Genomic DNA, 21,358 nt, shown 5'->3' on the forward strand with positions numbered 1-21,358 from the left:
GTTTATGTGCATATTTACCAGTGAAGTGAGTTTCTTCAAGGCAGCATATCATTGGTTTTTTTTTTTCCTATCTATTTAGCCAGTCTATATTTATTTTATTTTATTTTTTTGTTTATTTGACTGGTAGAGTTATAGACAGTGAGTGAGAGAGACAGAGAGAAAGATCTTCCTTCCATTGGTTCACTCCCCAAATGGCCGCCATGGACGGTGCTGCGCCGATCCGATGCTAGGAGCCTCCCCTTGGTCTCTCCATGCAGGTGCAGGGGCCCAAGCACTTGGACCATCCTCCACTGCCCTCCTGGGCCACAGCAGAGAGCTGGACTGGAAGAGGAGCAACCAGGACTAGAACCGGCACCCATATGGGATGCCAGCGCTGCAGGGGGAGGATTAGCCAAGTAAGCCACGGCGCCAGCCCCCAGTCTCTATCTTTTAATTGGAGAACTTGATCCCTTTATATTCAAAGTTAGTAATAATTAAAAACTGACTCCTGCCATTCTATGTCCTCTTGTTTTCTGTATGCTTTATGTCTCCCTTGTTCATCATTGTAGTTTGGTGATTTTCTGTATTGATAGGGCTTGCTTCTCTTTATGTTTTGTGTATCTGCTATACTATTGAGATTTGTACTTTCCTGTGTTTTCATGGTGATATGCATTATCCTTTTGCTTCTAATGTAGGACTCCTTTAAGTATTTTTGGTAGGGATAATCTTAAAGCAATGAAATCATTCAGTCTTTCCTTGTAATAGATGGTCTTTATCTCTCATTTCTGATCAGTATTGCTAGGTATAGTATTCTTGGTTGGACTTTGAATATTTCATCTCATTCTCTTTTGACCTGTAGGTTTCCGCCAGGAAGTCTGCCGTTAATCTACTGGGAACCCCCATATAAGTGACTTGATGCTTTTCTCTTGCTATTTTTAGAGCTTTCTTTTTAAATTGTGTTTTTTGAAAAATAGTATTTATTTATTTGAGAGACAGAGAGCCCCCATCCACAGATTTACTCCCCAGATGGCCATAACTGCTTCATGCCGGGCCTGAGGCTGAGAGCTGGGAACGCAAGTCAAGTCTCCCACATAGTTGGCAGGAACCCAGTCACTGAGCCATTGTCACTGCCTACTAGAGTCTGTATTAGTGGGAAACGGTTATCACTTATCAAACCCAGGCACCAATACGGGATGCAACATCTTCTACAGTGTCTCAGCCACTAGACCAAATAACCTGCCCTGTATTGTATTTTCATCAGTTTGATTATAATATGCTCTGGAATAGATCTTTGTGTCAATTAGGGTCCTTTGAGCTTCCTAGTTTTGGATACTTACAGCTTTCCCAAAGATTGGAAATTTCCAACATATATATATATATATGTATATATATATATATATATATTTTTTTTTTGGACAGGCAGAGTTAGACAGTGAGAGAGAGAGAGAGAGACAGAGAGGAAAGGTCTTTTTCCATTGGTTCACCTCCCAAATGACTGCTATAGCCGGCGCACTGCTCCGATCCGAAGCCAGGAGCCAGGTGCTTCTTCCTGGTCTCCCATGCAGGTGCAGGGCCCAAGCACTTGAGCCATCTTCCACTGCCTTCCCGGGCCACAGCAGAGAACTGGACTGGAAGAGGAGCAACCCGGACAGAATCCAGCGCTCCAACCAGGACTAGAACCCAGGGTGCCGGCACCACAGGTGGAGAATTAGCCTAGTGAGCTGCGGCTCCGGCCCCAACAAATATTTCCTTAAACGAATTTTCTTTGCTTTTTCCCTTCTCTTCTTTGGAAACACCTAAAATTCAAAAAGTTACTCATTTAATGGTGTCTTAAAAGTCTTGAAAACATTCTTTATTCTTTAAAAAAATTTTCTTTTTCTTTTTGTGTGACTGGGTTATTTAAGATCTGTCGGCTGGTGCCATGGCTCACTAGGCTAATCCTCTACCTGCGGCATCAGCACCCCGGGTTCTAGTCCTGGTTGGGGCACCGGATTCTGTCCCAGTTGCTCCTCTTCCAGTCCAGCTCTCTGCTGTGGCCTGGGAAGGCAGTGGAGAATGGCCCAAGTGCTTGGGCCCTGCACCCACATGGGAGACCAGGAGAAGCACCTGGCTCCTGGCTTCGGATTGACGCAGCACGCCAGCCGCAGCGGCCATTGGGGGTGAACCAATGGAAGGAAGACCTTTCTCTCTGTCTCTCTCTCTCCTTCACGGTCTAACTCTGCCTGTCAAAAAAAAAAAAAAAAAAAAGGATATGTCTTTCATGTTCAGAAATTCTTTCTTCTGCCTGTTTAGTTCTGCTGCTGAGGCTCTCAACTGTATAAAGTTACCTTTGCTTCAAGATTTCTAATGGGTTCTTTCTATATTATCTCTGTCTCTGCTGAATTTCTCATTCATATCATGAATTTTTTTCTAACATCATTGAATTATCTGCCTGTAGTTCTCTTATTTTTTAAAATTATTTACTTGAAAGTCATAGGTACAGAGAGTGGGAGATCTTCCATCCATTCCCCAGGTGGCTATAATGGCCAGAGGTGGGCCAGGTTAATGCCAGGAGCTTCTTCCCAGACTCCCACGTGGTAGTGGGGATCCAGACACCTGAGTCATCTTCCACTGTTTTTCCCAGGCCATTAGCAGGGAGCTAGATCGGAGGTGTACCGGCCAGGAAACAAACTGGCACTCATATGGAATGCTGGCATTGCAGGTGGCAGCTTTGACTTTTAATGTCACAACATGGGTCCCTCTTATATCTTATTAAGTTTCCTTAAAATCACAGTTTTGAATTCTTTGTCATGCAGTTTGTCAGTTTCTATTTCTTTGTGGTCAATTGTTAGAGAGTTACTATATTCCCTTACAGGTTCCATGTTGCCTAATTTTGTTTTTTATGCTTTTATCCTTCTGTTGGTTTTGTCCATTGGCTAAGGTCAGTTGCTTCTATCAATTTCATGTAGTGGCTTATATTCTGCTAGTGATGTGTCTTGGGTGTTGAATATGTTTCATTGATTTTGGTTCCAAGTGTGCATGTTCATGCAGTGTGTTTATAGCTTCTTCAGCTGTAATTGATAATGGTAATGCTTTTGAGTGTCTCAGTGGCCTGTGCTGTATGGGTTATGGGATTATATTGCCAGTTGAGGTTGCAGCTACCTTAAGTTAGGTGGATTCACTTGCAACTTGGGCACAGGGCACCCAGTTATAGGTGTGGAGTGTCTGACAGCTTCTGCAGGCTGTGTGATGGTGGGGCTGCTCCTGTGGGCCCAGGTGGTTTTGGTAATGAGGTAGAGTGTCCATCCATGCCTGAGCACCTCATGGGGTCCAGGCAGCTGAATGTGCCCAGATGGGTTACCTCTCAGTGTCTGAGGGCTATGCATTTAACTTTGCAAGTCCCCCAGGGGTGACCTGCTTGGGGAATTCTGCCTAGCTCCTTCCTGGGGCTGAGGGTAGGTGTGTGGGGCCAGGTGACTGCTCTGCAGGGCCTCAGTGGGCCAAGCCACTCCAAGCTGGTTAATTAGTTGCTTCCTGGGGCAAAGATGTATGGGTGGGACCATCTGGCTGCTTCTGGGCCGCAGGAGTGTCTTATTTGCAAATATTATTCAATTCCCAAGTTAATACTTAATGCTTTTAAAAGGTAATTTTCATAGCTTACAGAATTCCTCCTGAAGTTATCTCTGCCTCTCTTTCTAATTTTATTTTGTCATTACTCTAGCATCTTTATAAGCATATTGCAAATTATTTTCTGTTTTCTGAATATTTACTTTTAAAAAATTATTTATTTTTTTTGAAAGGCAGAGAGAGAGAGAGGGAGAGACTTTGAATCTGCTGATTGACTCCCCAGGTGACTACAGTGGCTAGGGCTGGGCTGGGCCAGACCAAAGCCAGGAGCCTTGAACTCCATCTAGGTCTTCTACGTGGATGGTAAGGGCCTAAATCATCTTCCACTCCCTTCCAAGGCATATTAGCAAAGAGCTGAATCAGAAGTGGAAAAGCTGGGACTGAAACCAGTGCTCCTATGGAATGCTGTTAAGTAATGCTGGTGTTGCAGATGGTAATTTAACCCACTGCACTACAATTGCTGGCCCCTGAATATTTACTTTTTTTGCCTCCTTTTTTTCTTGTTTTGTTTTTTTTTGTTTGTTTGTTTTTTATTCCTTGTGTAATAATAGAAAGCAAATGAACTTTAGAGTTGGACAAACCTAAATTTTTAATCCTAATACCATTCGATTCTAGTTGTGTGATCTGATGAGCAAGTCATTTATTTATCATCTCTGAATCTATTACCAGTCTATTTTGTTTTGTTTTTAAAAGGTAACTACATCTGTTTAAGAGCCATTGTGAGTATTGCATCAGATATGGTACTTGTAAGTATGTACGTAGCAAACAAGTGTCTGGTATGAAGTAGATATGTAATTGTTATTTCCTTGTCTTCCTTTTCTCTGCTTGGAATACCACTCATATGCTAGGCTCCTAAACAACAGCCTAATCGATAACTCTACTGTGAATCCTTAGTTGCCTACTAAGTAGTGTTTTGCCTACTTATCTCTGTTTAATAACAGTTCTTATAGACTGTTATTACATAAATACTTTTCTCATTATAATTTAGGTATTTTGTATGTCTGGTTCTTTCACTTAGACCATGAATTCCTTCCATCTTAGTTATATTTGTGAATTTTGCTCCTTCCATTGTGTTGACCGCATAGTAAGCTTTCAGCAAATATTGACTGAATGTATCATATTATCAAATCTAGCTGTGTCCTAGATGGTTCGGCAGTGAATTTTCACATAAAGTCAAGCATCCTTCTGATTAAATGATGCCTTCGCCCCTTCACCAGGGCCTCCTAAAAATATTCATTTGTTAGTTAAATTGTTACTTGGGTTTCAAACTTTTGGTTCTTTAATAAATCTTAGATTAATAATGAATTACATTGGCCTACTCTATTAAAATAAGCCAAATTGCTGGGTTCTGTTTTTAGGAAATCTTAGAACTATTAAATCTATTTGTTAGAACCTCTCTTTCCTAGAAAGAACAACTATTTATTGTATTTGCTTTAACATTATATTAGTCTCTTCACCAGAATTTTATAATTTTATATTCCAGTGAGATAATTTCATAGAACTTTTTCTTTTTTAAAAAATCACTTACTATTTCTCTTTCAGTAAACATGTATTTTTAGCATAGACTTTTTCTATCACATCAAAAAATTAATCTAAAATTTTATATTGGTCAATAGGAAGTGGTGTTACTTTATTTTCCCTGGCTGCTTATGTAAAACTAACCAAGCACATTCAGCTTTTAGGTTTTCAGTTCCTGTATCAAATCTTTAGATACTGCAGTGACTTTTAACCCATAATTTCCTCTTCAAGCTGAGAGAACCGTCATTCTAAATCAGGTGGCAGAATATTTGTATCATACACTGAACCTGTAGAAATTGAGTGAGAAAGGCTGTGTGTTCAGAGTCTCGAATGTTAACTTGCCTATTTCCATATTTAATGTGTGATGGACTGATTACCTCAGTGATATATGTACTGTACTCCTGAATATTACTTAGAGGATTATTTCAGAAATCAACTGTCTTTGATAGTTTTATTTTCTGGACGTATTTTTTAAAACACAAATTTTTGAATAGAGTGTACCAAGTAAAAGGTAGGACTCCCCTCTACCCCAACTCTTTTTGACATCCTTTTCAGAGATTACTGGTAGTATATTATCACTTTTTTGGTATATGATGAGTTATTTTATTTACTTATATATTTTTAAAACTTTATTTGAGAGGCAAAGACAGGGAGAGAGGGAGAGAAAGAGAGAACTCTCCCATCTGCTGGGTCACTCCCCCAAATGCCTACAATTATCAGGGGCTGAGTTGAGGCAGAAGTTGAATGGAAGCAGAAGCTGGGAGCCAGGAATGCAGTCCATGTCTCCCACGTAGATGGCAGCATCTCAATTATTTGAGTCATCCCTGCTGCCTCTGATGGGTTATTTTTTAATATTGGTATTATGTGAAATTCTTATGATGGTTGGGAAATTTTTGTTACATAAAAGATTTATGTTATGGTGCAACGCATTTTGGGGAGAGGTTTATACACAGAATCATCAAGTTATTGAAATTGGATTGGACCACTTAAGAGTAATAGGAGTCACTATTGACATGTTAGGATCACAAGTACTAACCAGGACCATGTTCACCCTATTTGTAAATCCAGTGCTTGTCTCTTTCCTATGAATAATCAGCCCATTCCTCTATCATATTTTTTCCCCTTGACTTGTCCCTCTAACCAATCTATTACAATGTTTTCTCTCCTTACAGACTATGCTGTGGAAGAGAAACCATCACAGATTTCAGTAATGCAGCAGTTGGAGGATGGTGGCCCTGACCCACTTGTGTTTGTTTTAAATGCAAATTTGTTGTCAATGGTTAAAATTGTAAATTGTAAGTTAGAAGTTTATTTTTAAAATTAAAATTAGATACTTTGTTGACTCATTCATTACACATAAATATTTAGAGCCATATCTTATTGAAAATTGAGTTCTGAAAAAACTGACTTGTATAAATGAATTTATCCCAGAAGTCAACTTATGGGGCTTACTAAAACTCTTGTATTTGGTCACAGGGTGAGGTAGCAAATTTGCCATGAAGGAAAGCCAAACAGATCTTGAACTGATCTGAGTTAATTTCTTCTTGAGATGAGTGTGTTAAGTCACTACTCTTTACCAGAGTAACTAGTGGTAGATAAATTATTCAGGAGGACCAAGCAGTTAAAACATTAGATTTTAATACCAGAAACATTAATCATGGTACAGAACCTTCTTTAGGAAGAGTGGTAATTAAATAAAATATAGTGCAACTGTTGGACATCATAAATTAAGATTCAGAAACTTCTCAATTTTTAGTGTTGGACTTATGAGCATCAGAATGTGAAGAAAGACAATAACTTAGATTCTCAATTCTACTTTCCAGTATGGTTTTGGAGAATAGAGTGTGCATTTACATCGAATGAGTGTTAATAGGAAGCTCTGGAGGAGGGAAGGAAGCTCTGGGGAACAGTCCTTCAGTTCCCCTGGCACTAGTTTTAACTTGACATTTAACCAGAAGCAACCTATATGTCATTACATTAGAGGTTCTACATTGATGAAATGTGAGTTTCTTGCTTACTTGATAATTATACCTTTGTATGTTTGGCAGTTACCAAAGCTTGCCACCTTTTCCTCTAGGATCATATTTAAACATAATTTGCTTGAAATTTCAATTTTTTTTTTTTTGACAGGCAAAGTGGATAGTGAGAGAGAGACAGAGAGAAAGGTCTTCCTTTTTGCCGTTGGTTCACCCTCCAATGGCCGCTGCGGCCGGCGCATCATGCTGATCCGAAGCCAGGAGCCAGGCGCTTCTCCTGGTCTCCCATGGGGTGCAGGGCCCAAGGACTTGGGCCATCCTCCACTGCCTTCCCGGGCCATAGCAGAGAGCTGGCCTGGAAGAGGGGCAACCGGGATAGAATCTGGCGCCCCAACCGGGACTAGAACCCAGTGTGCCGGCGCCGCTAGGCGGAGGATTAGCCTGTTAAGCCACGGCGCCGGCTTGAAATTTCAATTTACCATATGAAATGTATAAGTTATACTTAGAAATTAGCCAACCTAGGATTCCTGAATTATATACCATTTTAATGTGGTTGGATTGAACACTTCCTGTTTAGGCACATAAAATAATACTCAAAATGAAAGAAAGGGATCTTTTATTAGTGTTAATATACATGGTGGTTTCATAATTTTATTTGAATCCTTTTCTCAATTCCTGTTGAGATCCTGTTTTACAAGTAAAGAAAAAAGTGTGAAAGACTCAACACTGTATTTGGTTACATATGGCTTGTGATATTTGGACTGTACATGGCCTGAAAGGAAAAAAGTAGAAGTAGTCTGGAAAAGCCATCTTTTTTTTTTTAACCACTTTTTACAGAATGAAGCCATATCAAGAATTTTCTTCCAGATTTGACTGTGATTGAAATAGCTAAGATATGTCCATCATAAATTAAATTTAATAAATGTATATAGCAGTGTATTTTCCGTAGGTCACAACCTGAAGCCAAAGCCATAATATTGGCTCTTGCTGTTTTTGTTTCCTTCCTTTGCTAATGTGATTTTTGAGGAGGGGTATATCCTGTAATTATTATACTTGACTTTGTGTATGTGTGTATATGTTTTGTTAGTAATAGAATGATTCCTTTAATAGTTAGATATTTTTTAAAAAATGATTTATACATTCAGAGAGAGGGAGAAAGAGAGGTCTTCCATCCACTGGTTCACTCCTGAAATGGCCGTAACAGCTGGAGTTGAGCCAATCCAAAGCCAGGAGCCAGGAACTTCTTCCAGGTCTTCCACATGGGTACAGGGACCCATGCACTTGGGCCATCTTCTACTGCTTTTCCATGGCCGTCAGCAGGGAGCTGGATCAGAAGTAGAGCAGCCAGGACTCAAACTGGCGTCCATATGGGATGCCAGTGCTGCAGGTGGATGGTTAACCTGTTATACCACAGTGCTGGCCCCAATAGTTATATCTAAGATTTATTTATTTATTTATTTGAAAGGCAGAGTTACAGAGAGGCAGAGAGAGAGAGAAAGATCTTCCCTTTGCTGGTTCACTCCTCAGATGGCCACAACGGCCAGAGCTGAGCTGATCCGAAGGCAGGAGCTTCTTCCAGGTCTCCCACACAGGTACAGGGGCCCAAGGAATTGGGCCATTTTCTACTGCTTTCCCAGGCCATATCAGAGAGCTGGATTGAAAGTGGAGCAGCTAGGACTCCAACCGGTGCCCATATGGGATGCCGGCACTGCAGGTGGCAGATTTACTCTCCGTGCCACAGCACTGGCCCTTAGTTACATCTTTTAATAAAAGGACTTAAAATTTTGTTTCGCATCTTCTTTCATTATTGTTTTACTCCACTTCCAATTATTTTTCTAAGTGTTTAGAAAAGAGCAAGAGGCCAGTGCCGTGGCTCAATAGGCTAATCCTCCGCCTTGCGGCGCTGGCACACCGGGTTCTAGTCCCGGTCAGGGCGCCGGATTCTGTCTCGGTTGCCCCTCTTCCAGGCCAGCTCTCTGCTGTGGCCAGGGATTGCAGTGGAGGATGGCCCAAGTGGTTGGGTCCTGCACCCACATGGGAGACCAGGAGAAGCACCTGGCTCCTGGCTCCTGGCTTCGGATCAGTGCGGTGCGCCGGCTGCAGCACACCAGCTGTGGTGGCCATTGGAGGGTGAACCAATGGCAAAAGGAAGACCTTTCTCTCTGTCTCTCTCTCTCACTGTCCACTCTGCCTCTCAAAAAAAAAAAAAAAAAAAAGCAAGAGGCATTAACATGTTTTATTTTTTACAATAACCCTTTAGCTCAATGCAGTTTTAGTTCACAGCTGCATAATACAGACTCAGTATGACCTATTTTATTCTTTGCTGTATTGTACCATAGGTTTCTATATATCTTTTTTAAGAGTAAGGATTGATAAATATTTTTATATTTTTATTCTATCTTTAGATGTGAACAGGAAGTGTTGGTGTTTCACAACCAAAGGAATGCATGCTGTGGGTCAGTCTGAAATAGTCATTCTTCTACAATGTCTACCAGATGAAAAGTGTTTGCCAAAGGATATCTTTAACCACTTTGTGCAGCTTTATCAGGATGCTTTGGCAGGTAGGAATGCTTTATGATTTTGTCTGTACTCTTAAATGATCAACAGTTTTGGACACAGATGTAAAATAAGATTCTTAAATTTAGAAGTATGACATGAAATTTTGATATTATTGGCAAGTTTGAATAAGACATGATTTGGGGAAATTATAATCTTTAGTACTTTACTTTGTATGTTTCTTATTATTTACTCAATCCATGTCTCTCACATGTATGGTAGAAATCCAGTTACTTAAGCAACCCTCTGCCTTCCTGAGTCTGTATTAACAGGAAGCTGGAGTTCGGAGCTAAAACTAGGTATCTTAACCCAAGTACTCTAATGTAGGTAGGACATGGATGTCTTAACTGGTATCTTCTTTGCTAGGCTAAATACCTGTCCAAAATTATCAATATTTATTTGATAATTTAAATGCCCTAATGAGTATTTATTTCAAAAGCAGTTAGCATATATGATTTTATTATTCAAACATAAATTGTAAACATTAATGGTAACCATGTAAAAATAAAAGCCATAGCTATTAGCAGTTGGAGAAGGCAAAGGATATTAATATAAACAAATATTAACTAAAATTGAAAGAGGAAGAAATTAAGTGCATTATCTGACATGGTGAAGTTTTACATCCACAGTGACTTAGAAGGTAAGAAGTGCTTATAAATGGACTAAATTTTCATTTATTATTGTAACAGTAAATTGGGAAATAATCTATAGTTGACAAATAAGGAACTAGTAGTATAAATATAGGAATTTTTAAAAATTAATAATAAAAAGATTGTCTCTGAGGAACATGACTTGTGAGGGAAGCTAGGATATTAAAACTATATTTCATATATTTTTAGTATTTTATAAATGTGTTAAAAGCATCAATTATTCTTAGTACAGTAGTTCTGTTTGGTTCTGTTTGTGAAATTCTATGCCAAAGACATTATCTAAAACATAAAATGTTTTTGTGAATGAGTGTGTTTACTACAGCATTCCCTAAATTTAACACAAAAATTTAGAATCAGCCTAAATAGCCTGCTATCAAGGAAAGTTGCACTGTTGTACACTTATTGGATGTATGCATCTTTTTTAGAACATTTTCAGCCATTACTATTTATCTAAATAATTCAGTCACATGGAATATGCTTTTAAAATAAGTTCTAAAGCAGGATGTAAAATTGCATTGTTAATGTGATTATAGCCTATACATAAAAGATTATGCCTTTATGTCTTAATTAGCCTTTGTGGTGATTCAGGTGTAATCATGCATAAGGGCAAGGTGATATGTTGAAAACTGACCTCATGATACCTGTGAAGTGGATTTGAATGTTTATTGTGTCAGTTCCAAAGGTACAAGATTAATTTGAAGTCATCCATGTTCAGAAGAATTTAGTTCCAGAGATGACCTGAAATTTTCAGTTTAAATGATTGTGTATTCATTTGGATTTTTTTTAAGATTTATTTATTTGAATGGCAGAGTCACAAAGATAGAGAAGAAAAGATAAAGAGAAAGATTTTCCATCTGCTGGTTCACTCCCCAAGTGACCACAAAGGTTGGGGTTGGGCCAGGCTGAAGCCCGGAGCTCCATCTGGATCTCCCACATTAGTGCAGGAGCCCAAGAATTTTGGCAGTCTTCTGCTGCCCTCCCAAGCTGGATTGGAAGTAGAGTAACCAGGATTTGAACTGGCACCCATATGCGATGCCGGCATCTCAGGTAGCAGCGTAAGCCATTACACCACAGCACTGTCCCCTCATTTGGGTTTTGAGAAGGCAACAGGGACTGGGGAATGAGAGATTAATGAATATCTTGTTCAGGAGCTCATCCTTTGCTCTGTGGGCAGTGAGGAACCATTGAAAAAAATTTAAGATGAATGGCATCATCAGATTTGCATTTTAGTAAGAAGACTGTAGAACCAGTACGAAACGTGAATTAAGGTCCGTGAGTCTGGTGGTAGTTAATAAACAGTCGTTTGGGCCGGCACTGTGATGTAGCAGGTAAAGCTGCCGCCTGCAGTGCTGGCATCCCATATGGGCGCTGGTTTGAGTCCCAGCTGCCCCACTTTCAATCCAGCTCTCTGCTATGGCCTAGGAAAGTAGTGGAAGATGGCCCAATTCCTTGGGCCCCTGCACCCATGTGGGAAGACCCGGAGAAAGCTCTTGGCTCCTGGCTTTAGCTCGGCACAGCTCTGGCCATTGCAGCCAATTGGGAAACGAACCAGCAGGTGGAAGACCTCTCTTTACACTGCCTCTCCTATTCCTCTGTGTAACTCTTTCAAATAAATAATCTTTTTTTTTTTTTTAAAAAGAAGTAGTTGTGGTATATAAGCAAATCTGGTATATTCATTCGCTATAATTCTGCTCAACAATAAAAATGAACAAACTGCTGATGTATGCAACAGCATGGGTGAATCTCAAACACATTATACTGAGCAAAAGAAACCAGGCACAAAATTGTACATATTAGACAATTCTATTTATATGAGTGTCTGGAACAGGCAAAATTAATCTGTGGTAATAGAAGTCAGATTAAGATTTGCTTAAAGTGAAGTGGAGATGCAAGTACTTTAAGTGACTACTACAGAGTTGCCCAGAGAATTTTGTGAGTTGATTTCTGTATCTTGATAGGGATAGTGTTTACACAAGTATTTACATTTGCCAAAATTGATGGAATTATATACTTAAAACCTGTGGGGTTTGTATATAAATTATGCCTTAAAATTTATTTTTTTTAAAAAAGCTGTTACTCAGGTCAGTAGGATTTGGTAACTGAGTATGAGGTTAACACAGATGTAGCGTGGAGGAGAGGTGAGTTCTTTGTTCAGTCTGTTGAATTTGAAATAATGACATCTTGTGAAATATGTAAGTGGTAGTTGAATTTATATATGGATGTAGACCTTAGGAAATAGATCTGGGCTAAAATACAAATTTGGGAGAAACTACTTTCATGCGATGGTTGAACCTATGCTTGTGAATGGGTTAAGCCAATGTGAAGATGCTAGAACAGTGAATGGAAGTTACTAGAAGAATGTAAGCAACTAGAACAGTCCTGGAAGATACCTATAAGGCAAGATTGTGAGTCATTGCATGAGTCATTAAAATATGTTCAAAATAAAGCGTTATGCATTTTTTGGAAGTGTCCTTATATATCAGTAGGATCCATTTTGAACCATTGAAATATGAATATTCTACAACAAAAATTATCTTAAAGTGATTATAAGATTATCAGACCATGAAACATCTAAGCCATCTTAAAATATTTTCCATAATATAGGATGGAGGCATATATTATGTACGAGGAGGGATCTTTAAAAAGTTCGTGGGGACGGCCTTGAAAAAGTGTACATGGATTTTTGGCCGGCGCCGCAGCTCACTAGGCTAATCCTCCACCTTCTAGTCCCGGTCGGGGTGCCAGATTCTGTCCCGGTTGCTCCTCTTCCTGTCCAGCTCTCTGCTGTGGCCCGGGAAGGCAGTGGAGGATGGCCCAAGTCCTTGGGCCCTGCACCCGCATCGGAGACCAGGATAAGTACCTGGCTCCTGGCTTCGGATCAGCGCGGTGCGCCGGCCGCAGCGGCCACTGGGGGTGAACCAACAGAAAAGGAAGACCTTTCTCTCTCTCTCTCTCTCTCACTGTCCACTCTGCCTGTCAAAAGAAAAAAAAGTGTACATAGATTTTTAAATTTTTACATCAAAATAAACTTTAAAAAATACTTTAATATGTATAAATAAATCTTTAATAAGTATAAATGAGGTCTGAATGTCTCCTTGAATAGGAGTCATTTCACAGTTCACCATATAATGAGACAAGATTATCTAGTACAAACGCTTTCTTTTTAATTGAGAAAGATGACACTTAGAGATGTCACTAGCTTACCTAAATCACAGACCTAAGTTGGTGACAGAATTATGACTAATGGTCCCAGATCAGTAGTGTTCTGCCTCTATATATCTACATATATAGAGATAGATAGATAGATAGATAGAAGTAGCATGCCAGTTTTTTTAAAAATAGATATCTTTAGTATCTGTGTGCGATGTATGTTTTATTAAGAATCCTACTAGATGTCTATTGATTAGGGTAGTATTTTGATATATTTTGCTATAATGTCCAAAATATCTCAGTTCATTAATTTTTTGCTCTGTATAGTATGTTGTATGGAATTGACAAATCGTATTATATTCTCCTGAGTGTGAAAGCCTGCTGTAAATCACTTCAAAAGCCTTAGAAGCCTTTCTTTCAATGAACTTGCTTTATAATTTTCTATGAATTGTAAGATCTTCTAAATTTCATGTTAATAATAATGTATATGTAAGCATGTATATATCTGTGTTTCTGTTTTGGTGTAAATACCTTTCTTGTCATATGTAGTTATTCTTGCTTTCTACAGTGAGAAGGAAAGGTTTTTATTTGTTTGTTTTGAAGATTTATTTATGTGAAAAGATTTATTATTGAAAGACTTATTTATTTATTTGAAAGTCAGAGTTACAGAGAAGGAGAGACACAGAGAGAGAGCTTCCATCTACCGGTTCACTCCCCAAATGACTACAACTACCAGGACTGGGCGAAGTTGAAGCCAGGAGCTTCTTCCATGTCCACCATCTGGGTGCAGGGGCCCAAGGATGTGGGCCATCTTCCACTGTTTTCCCAGGCACATTAGCAGAGAGCTGGATTGAAAGTGGAGCAGCTGGGACTAGAACTGGTGCCTGTATGGGATGCCAGTGCTGCAGGCTGTGGCTTTACCTGCTGTGCCTCAGCACTGGCCTAGAGAGGAAAATTTTAATATATGAGAAATTACATCCCAAGAGTTTCAGAATACCTCTGGTTACTATAATAACATGAGGTATTCTGTATTGTTTCTTCCCATCTCCCATTATTTCCTCCATGTTTTTTAGCCTTTTTTCCTACTTTTTTTTTTTTTTAAGATTTATTTATTTATTTGAAAGGCAGAGTTACAGAGAGGCAGAAGCAGAGAGAGAAAAAAAGGTGGGGGATGGGGGATCTTCCAGTCTCTGATTCACTCCCCAAATGGCCACAATGGTCAGAGCTGTTTTTCCCACTTTTTATTAACATCTCCTATTAGTATATTTGTCACCATTAATGAACCACACCAAGCTTCACCTATTTTTTTAATCCAGACTTCCTTTATTCTTCATACCAGCCCCTCCCTAGCCTGTAGTAATCACCATTCTGTGTTCAGATTGAAATTTTTTAGTTTGCTTTTGTTTTTATTTGGTTCCCACATACGAGGGGAAATATAGATTTGTCCTTCTGTCTGGTTTATTTCACTTAACAGATATAAGATCTATTTCACTCAAATCCATGCTCTGAATGTTTGCAAAAAAATATGTACCTATTTGCAAGCAAATATTCAGAACATGGATTTAAATGAATGGGTCTTGTATCTACCAGGTTATTTTTTTCTAGAGTTAATCTGGTTTCCCTCTTTTACTCAGACATTTCTTGATTTCATATTGATCATTTAGGTTTAGAATAAACCATGTACTCCATTCAGTACACTACGTGATCTAATCCTATATCCCCACCATGCTGTTTCCTAGTACCCCAACTATCTGAATAATATCAGTTTCCTTAAGTCTTTTTTAAGATTTATTTATTTAGTTGAAATTTTAGAATTTTTTTCTTTTTTTTTCCTCTTTTTTTAAAACTTTTATTTAGCAAATATAAATTTCCAAAGTACAGCTTATGGATTACAATGGCTTTTTACCCCCCATAACTTCCCTCCCACCCACAACCCTCCCAGCTCCCTCTTCCTCTCCCATTCCATTCACATCAAGATTCATTTTCAATTATCTTTATATACAGAAGATCAATTTAGTATATATTAAGTAAAGATTTCAACAGTTTGCACCCACTTAGAACATAAGGTGTAAAATACTGTTTGAGTACTAGTTATGGCATTAATTCACAATGAACAACACATTATGGACAGAGATCCTACATGAGGAGTAAGTGCACAATGACTCCTGTTGTTGACTTAACAAATTGACACTCTTGTTTATGGCATCAGTAATCTCCCTAGGCTCTTGTCATGAGTAGCCAAGGCTATGGAAGCCTTTTGAGTTCGCCGACTTCGATCTTATTTAGACAAGGTCATAGTGAAAATGGAGGTTCACTCCTCCCTCCAGAGAAAGGTACCTCCTTCTTTGATGGCCCGTTCTTTCTACTGGGATCTCACTTGCAGAGATCTTTCATTTAGAATTTTAATAAACCTGAAAGTCATTTCCTAACATATCTAGTGTATTGCTTTATAGTTTATAATTCAGTTAATTAAATATGGTATTGACTACCATGTAACACTATTTTTTTTTTTTAATTTTTGACAGACAGAGTGGACAGTGAGAGAGAGAGACAGACAGAAAGGTCTTCCTTTTGCCGTTGGTTCACCCTCCAATGGCCGCTGCGGTAGGCGCGCTGCGGCCGGCGCACCACGCTGATCCGATGGCAGGAACCAGGTGCTTCTCCTGGTCTCCCATGGGGTGCAGGGCCCAAACACTTGGGCCATCCTCCACTGCACTCCCTGGCCACAGCAGAGAGCTGGCCTGGAAGAGGGGCGACCGGGACTAGAACCCGGTGTGCCGGCGCCGCAAGGCGGAGGATTAGCCTAGTGAGCCGCGGTGCCGGCCATGTAACACTGTTATACAGAGGCACTGTGGTATAATAGAGTATGGGTAGGGCCAGTGCTGTAGTGTGGCAGATAAAGCCACCACCTGCAGTGCCAGCATCCCATATGAGATGAGAGAGAGGGAGAGAGAGAGATCTTCCATCTGCTGGTTCACTCCCCAAATGGCTGCAACAGCTGGAGCTGTGCCAATGCAAATCCAGGAGCCAGGAACCTTCTCTAGGTCTCCCTTGTAGATGCAGGGGCCCAAGCACCTGGGCCATCCTCCTGCTTTCCCAGGCCATAGCAGAGAGCTGGATAGGAAATGGAACAGATGGGACTCGAACTGTCACTCATATGGATGCTTGGCGTTGCCAGCAGCAGCCTCACTCACTATGCTACAATGTTGGCCCCAATACTTTATTTTTTAAAAAAATATTTATTATTTGGGGCCGGCGTTGTGGTGTAGTGGGTAAAGCCGCTGCCTGCAGTGCGGGCATCCCATGTAGGCACCAGTTTGAGTCCCGGCTGCTCCACTTCTGATCCAGCTCTCTGCTATGGCCTGGGAAAGCAGTAGAAGATGGCCCAAGTACCTGGGCTGCTGCACCTGTATGAGAGACCTGAAGAAGCTCCTGGCTTCTGGCTTCAGATTGGCACAGCTCTAGCCATTGCTGCAAACTGGGGCGTGAACCAGTGGATGGAAGACTTCTATCTCTCTGCCTCTGCCTCTCTGTAACTCTGCCTTTTAAGTAAATAAATCTTTAAAAAAAAAAAAAAAGCATAGTTACAGAGAGAGGGAGAGACAGAGAGAGAGTTCTTCCACCCTCTGGTTCCCTCCCCAAATGACCACAGTAGATGAAGCTGGGCTGATCCAAAACCAGGAGCCAGGAACTTTTTCTGGGTCTCCCACATGGGTGCAGGGGCCCAGCCACTTGAGCCATCTTCTACTACTTTCCCAGGCCATCAGAAGGGAGCTGGATCAAAAGTTGAGCAGCCCTGACTCGAACCTGCGCCCATACGGCCTGCCAGTGCTGGAAGCATATGCTTAACCTACTACACCACAGCACTGTACCCACCCCCATAATACTTTATTTTTAAAAAATTATTTGATGGGCTTGTGTTGTGACACAGCTGGTTTAACCACTGCTTGTGATGCTGGCATCCTATATGGGAGTGCCTGTTCAGGTTGCATCTGTTCTGCTTCAGATCCAGTTGTGTATTAATGCTCCTGGAAAAAAAAAAAAAAAAAAAGGAAGTGATGGCCTAAATACTTGGGTCCCTGCCACCCACATGGGAGACCTGGATGGAGTTCTAGCTCTTGCCTTTAGCCTGGCTCAGCCATGGCTCTTAGGGCCATTTGAAGAATGAACTAGTAGATATCTCTGTCTGTCTCTCTGTCTCCCTCCTCCTCCCTACCTCATCACTTTGCTTTTCAAATAAAAAAATAAATAAATAAATCTTTAGGGGCCAGTGCTGTGGTGTAGAAGGTTGGGCTTCGGCCTGCAGTGTTGGCATCCCATATTGGCACTGGTTTCAGTCCTGGCTACTCTACTTCTGATGCACCTAGGAAAGCAGTAGAAGATGGCCTGAGTGCTTGGTCCCCTGCTCCTGCATGGGAGACCTGGAGGAAGCTCCTGACTCCTGGCTTTGGCCTGCCCCAGCCCTGGCCATTGTGGCCATTTGGGGAGTGAGCAGGGTGGAAGATCTCTCCCTCTGTCTCTACGTCTCTGCTTCTCTCTCTCTCTCTCTTTTTTTTTTTTTTTTTTTTTTAATGGGCAGAGTTAGACAGTGAGAGAGAGAGACAGACAGAGAGAAAGGTCTTCCTTTTCCATTGGTTCACCCCCCAAGTGGCCGCCAGGGCCAATGTGCTGCAGCCAGTGCACTGCGCCGATCCAAAGCCAAGAGCCAGGTACTTCCTCCTGGTCTCCCATGTGGGTGCAGGGCCCAATCTGGGTCTCTCACACGGGTGCAGGGGCCTCCACTGCCTTCCCGGGCCACAGCAAATAGCTGGACTGGAAGAGGAGCAACAGGGACAGAATCTGGTGCCCCAACCGGGACTAGAACCCAGGGTGCCAGTGATGCAGGCAGAGGATTAGCCAAGTGAGCCAGATGCCGGCCTCTGCTTCTCTCTGTAACTCCATCTTTAAAAATAAAAATTTAAAAAAATCTTTAGAAATTGTTTGGTATTACTATGGTTTGAATGCTTGACCTGTTCAAAACTCATGTTGAAATTTAACTGTCATTGTAATGGAATCAAGAGGTAGGATCTTTAAGAGGTAATCAAACCATAGGGTCTCCACCCTCATAGGTGGGCCTGGTACTTTTACACAAGGGTGAGTTTGGTCTTTCTTCCTTCTGCCTTATGCTGTGGAATGATGCAGCAAGAAGGCTTTTACCAAATGCTAGCTTCTTAGACTTCCCAGCTTCCAGATTTGTCAGTAAATTTCTGTTTATTGTAAATTACCCAGTCCGTGCTGTTCTAATGCAGTAACACAAAATGGACTAAGGCAGGTATTTACAAAAAATACATATATTTATGTAAGTTATGAAATATAATAACAAGATGATCACCCATCAACAAATACCCATCCTGAGGGGCAAAGGAAAAAGAAGGGCAAATTCGTTGAAGTTCCCTCTGTTTACTTTATCTCTTTCCAAACTTCCCATCCTCAGCCCCTAGGTAATCACCATGTTCATTTTTTTGTTATATACTTTTCTTGGTTTTCTTTATAATCTTGTCACAAGCATCTTTAACAAGTATATCATTATTTTGCATGTTTTTAAATTTTATACAAATTATATCACCTTGTATAAACCTTAATGTGGTTTCTTTTTCTTTTTTTTTTTTTCTGTGCTTTTTGCTTTTGGCATTCATTCATAGCCCTAATAGCTGTACTTAATTCACTTTTAGGCTAATGTTTTATATTCCTTACAAAAATATACCACAGTTTATTGATTTTTCCATCCAATTAAGAGTTAACCAGTTTATTATTATTCAGACATGCTCTTTGAAATCTGTGTTTATTGTATACTTAGGAGTAAAATTGCTGGCTTGTAAAATATGGACATTTTCAACATTATTAGATGATGTCACATTGTTTCCTTCAGTCATTTGCCAGTTTATGTCTACCTGTTGTTCCTATCTCCAGTGTTTAATTATTACCAATAACTTTGACATCACCAGTTTTAATTTTTCTTGGTCTTGTGTATGTAAAATGGTGTCTCGTTTTGATTTGAATTTCACTTACTATTATTGAGACTGAGAATGTATTCATATATTTGTTGAGTATTCATATTGGGGCTTGTGAAATTTTTATCTTTTATTGTGTTTCAATTATATTAGTGGTTTTTTGGAGAGTCCTTTAAATTTTTTAAAACATACATATAATTGACTATGATCTTTTTGTAACCATTAAGTTATTCAGTATGTATTAGTTTTCTGTCTCTCCCTCTGTCTCTGTTTTGTTTTTATTTACTTGAAAGGCAGAACAAGAGGGAGAGACAGACACTGTGACATAGAGTTTCCATCTGCTGGTTCACTTGCTAAATGAGTGCAATGGCTGGGTCTAGGCTGAGGCTGAACCTGAGAGCCAGAAACACTATCCAGGTCTCCTATGTGGATGACAGAAACACAGTTACTTGACTCACCACCCTAGCCTCCTAGGATTTGTATTAGCAAGAAGCTGGACCTGAGTATTGAACCTAGGTACTCTGTATAAGACACTGGTGTCTTAACTAGCATCCTAACCACTAGGCTAAACCCTCCACCACAATATTGCTGTATTGAAAACAGCACAGATTTATTATCTCAGCTTTCAAGGGTTAGGAGTGTAGGCATGGCTCAACGGAATCCTCTGCTTAGGTTACCTCTGCTTAGGCTGTAATCTAAGTGTAAGCTGTGTTGTAAATTCTTGCTTAGAGCTTGAAGTCCTGTTCGAAGCTCATTAGATTGTTAACAGAGTTCAGTTCCTAGCAGGTCCCCATTTTCTTCCTAGTTGCTGCTAACTCTTGGCTCTTCGAAGCTGTCTGCAATTCCTTGCCTTGGGCTCCATAGATAGTTTATAATATGCATGTTGCATTCTTTCAGGCCAGCAGAAATGTCTTTATGTTTAAAATCTGTAGACCTAGATTTAAATATCCTATGTCAGGCCAACCTCCATAATTTCCCTTTTGATTAACTCAGAGTTAGCCCATTTAGTAACTTAATCATGGAAATGATAGCCCAACCTAGTCACAGGAGCTGCCCCCACTGAAGGAAGAGAATTAAATGAGGCTTGTGTACCTAGAGGCAGGCAGAATTCTGCACACAACGAAGTATTTCTGTACTTTTTTGAAAATGACCCAGACCTTAGTATATCCGAAGCCAGGAGCTAGGTGCTTCCTCCTAGTCTCCCATGTGGGTGCAGGGCCCAATCACTTGGGCCATCCTCCACTGCCTTCCCGGGCCACAGCAGAGAGCTGGACTGGAAGAGGAGCAACCAAGACAGAATCCAGCGCCCCAACCGGAACTAGAACCCAGGGTGCCGGCACCGCAGGCAGAGGATTAGCCTACTGAGCCACGGCGCCAGCCTCAGCTTCTACAGTTCTGATCCAGCTCCCTGCTAATGTGCCTAGAAAAGCACTGGGAAAATAGTCCAAGTGCTTGTGCTTCTGCCACCCACACGAGGGACCTGGATAAAGCTTCTAGCTTTGGCCTGGCACATGCCCGACCATTGCAACCATCTGGGGAATGAACCAGTGGATGGAAGACTCTCTCTCTCTCTCTGACTCTGACTTTTAAATAAATAAGTTAAAAAAGAAAAGCATATGCAGTCATGTAACCAGCACCATAATCAAAATGTATGTATAATATTTCTAAACCTTTTGTTTTGCCTTTTCACATTCATTCTGCTCCTTTGCACTCCCTTCTGTCTCTGACAACTGTTGATCTGATTCCTGTCCACATAGTTTTGCTTTTTACAGAAGATCACGTAAATGAAATAAGACTTTTGTGTTTGGCTTATTTCACTGAGCATAATGCTTTGGAGATTCATTCCTTATGGTTGCATGTATCAGTACTGTGTTTTTTGTTGCTGAGTGGTACTCCATTTTATGAATAGATACACTGCAATTTGTTTATCCAT

General features: G+C 40.4%; 1 protein-coding gene across 4 annotated transcripts in view; it reads left to right on the forward strand.

Moving 5' to 3' along the window:
* The window catches only part of ZFYVE9 (zinc finger FYVE-type containing 9), a 217,359-nt gene that overhangs the window by 146,185 nt on the left and 49,816 nt on the right, over positions 1-21,358 (forward strand). For all 4 annotated transcript variants that reach the window (XM_062191321.1, XM_062191324.1, XM_062191322.1 and 1 more), the window contains 2 exons: positions 6,276-6,398; positions 9,485-9,640. In XM_062191321.1, coding sequence (XP_062047305.1) covers positions 6,276-6,398; positions 9,485-9,640 — 279 coding nt within the window. The remainder of the gene's footprint in view (positions 1-6,275; positions 6,399-9,484; positions 9,641-21,358) is intronic.

The sequence above is a fragment of the Lepus europaeus genome, chromosome 5 (assembly GCF_033115175.1).
Source record: "Lepus europaeus isolate LE1 chromosome 5, mLepTim1.pri, whole genome shotgun sequence".
Lineage (NCBI taxonomy): Eukaryota > Metazoa > Chordata > Mammalia > Lagomorpha > Leporidae > Lepus > Lepus europaeus.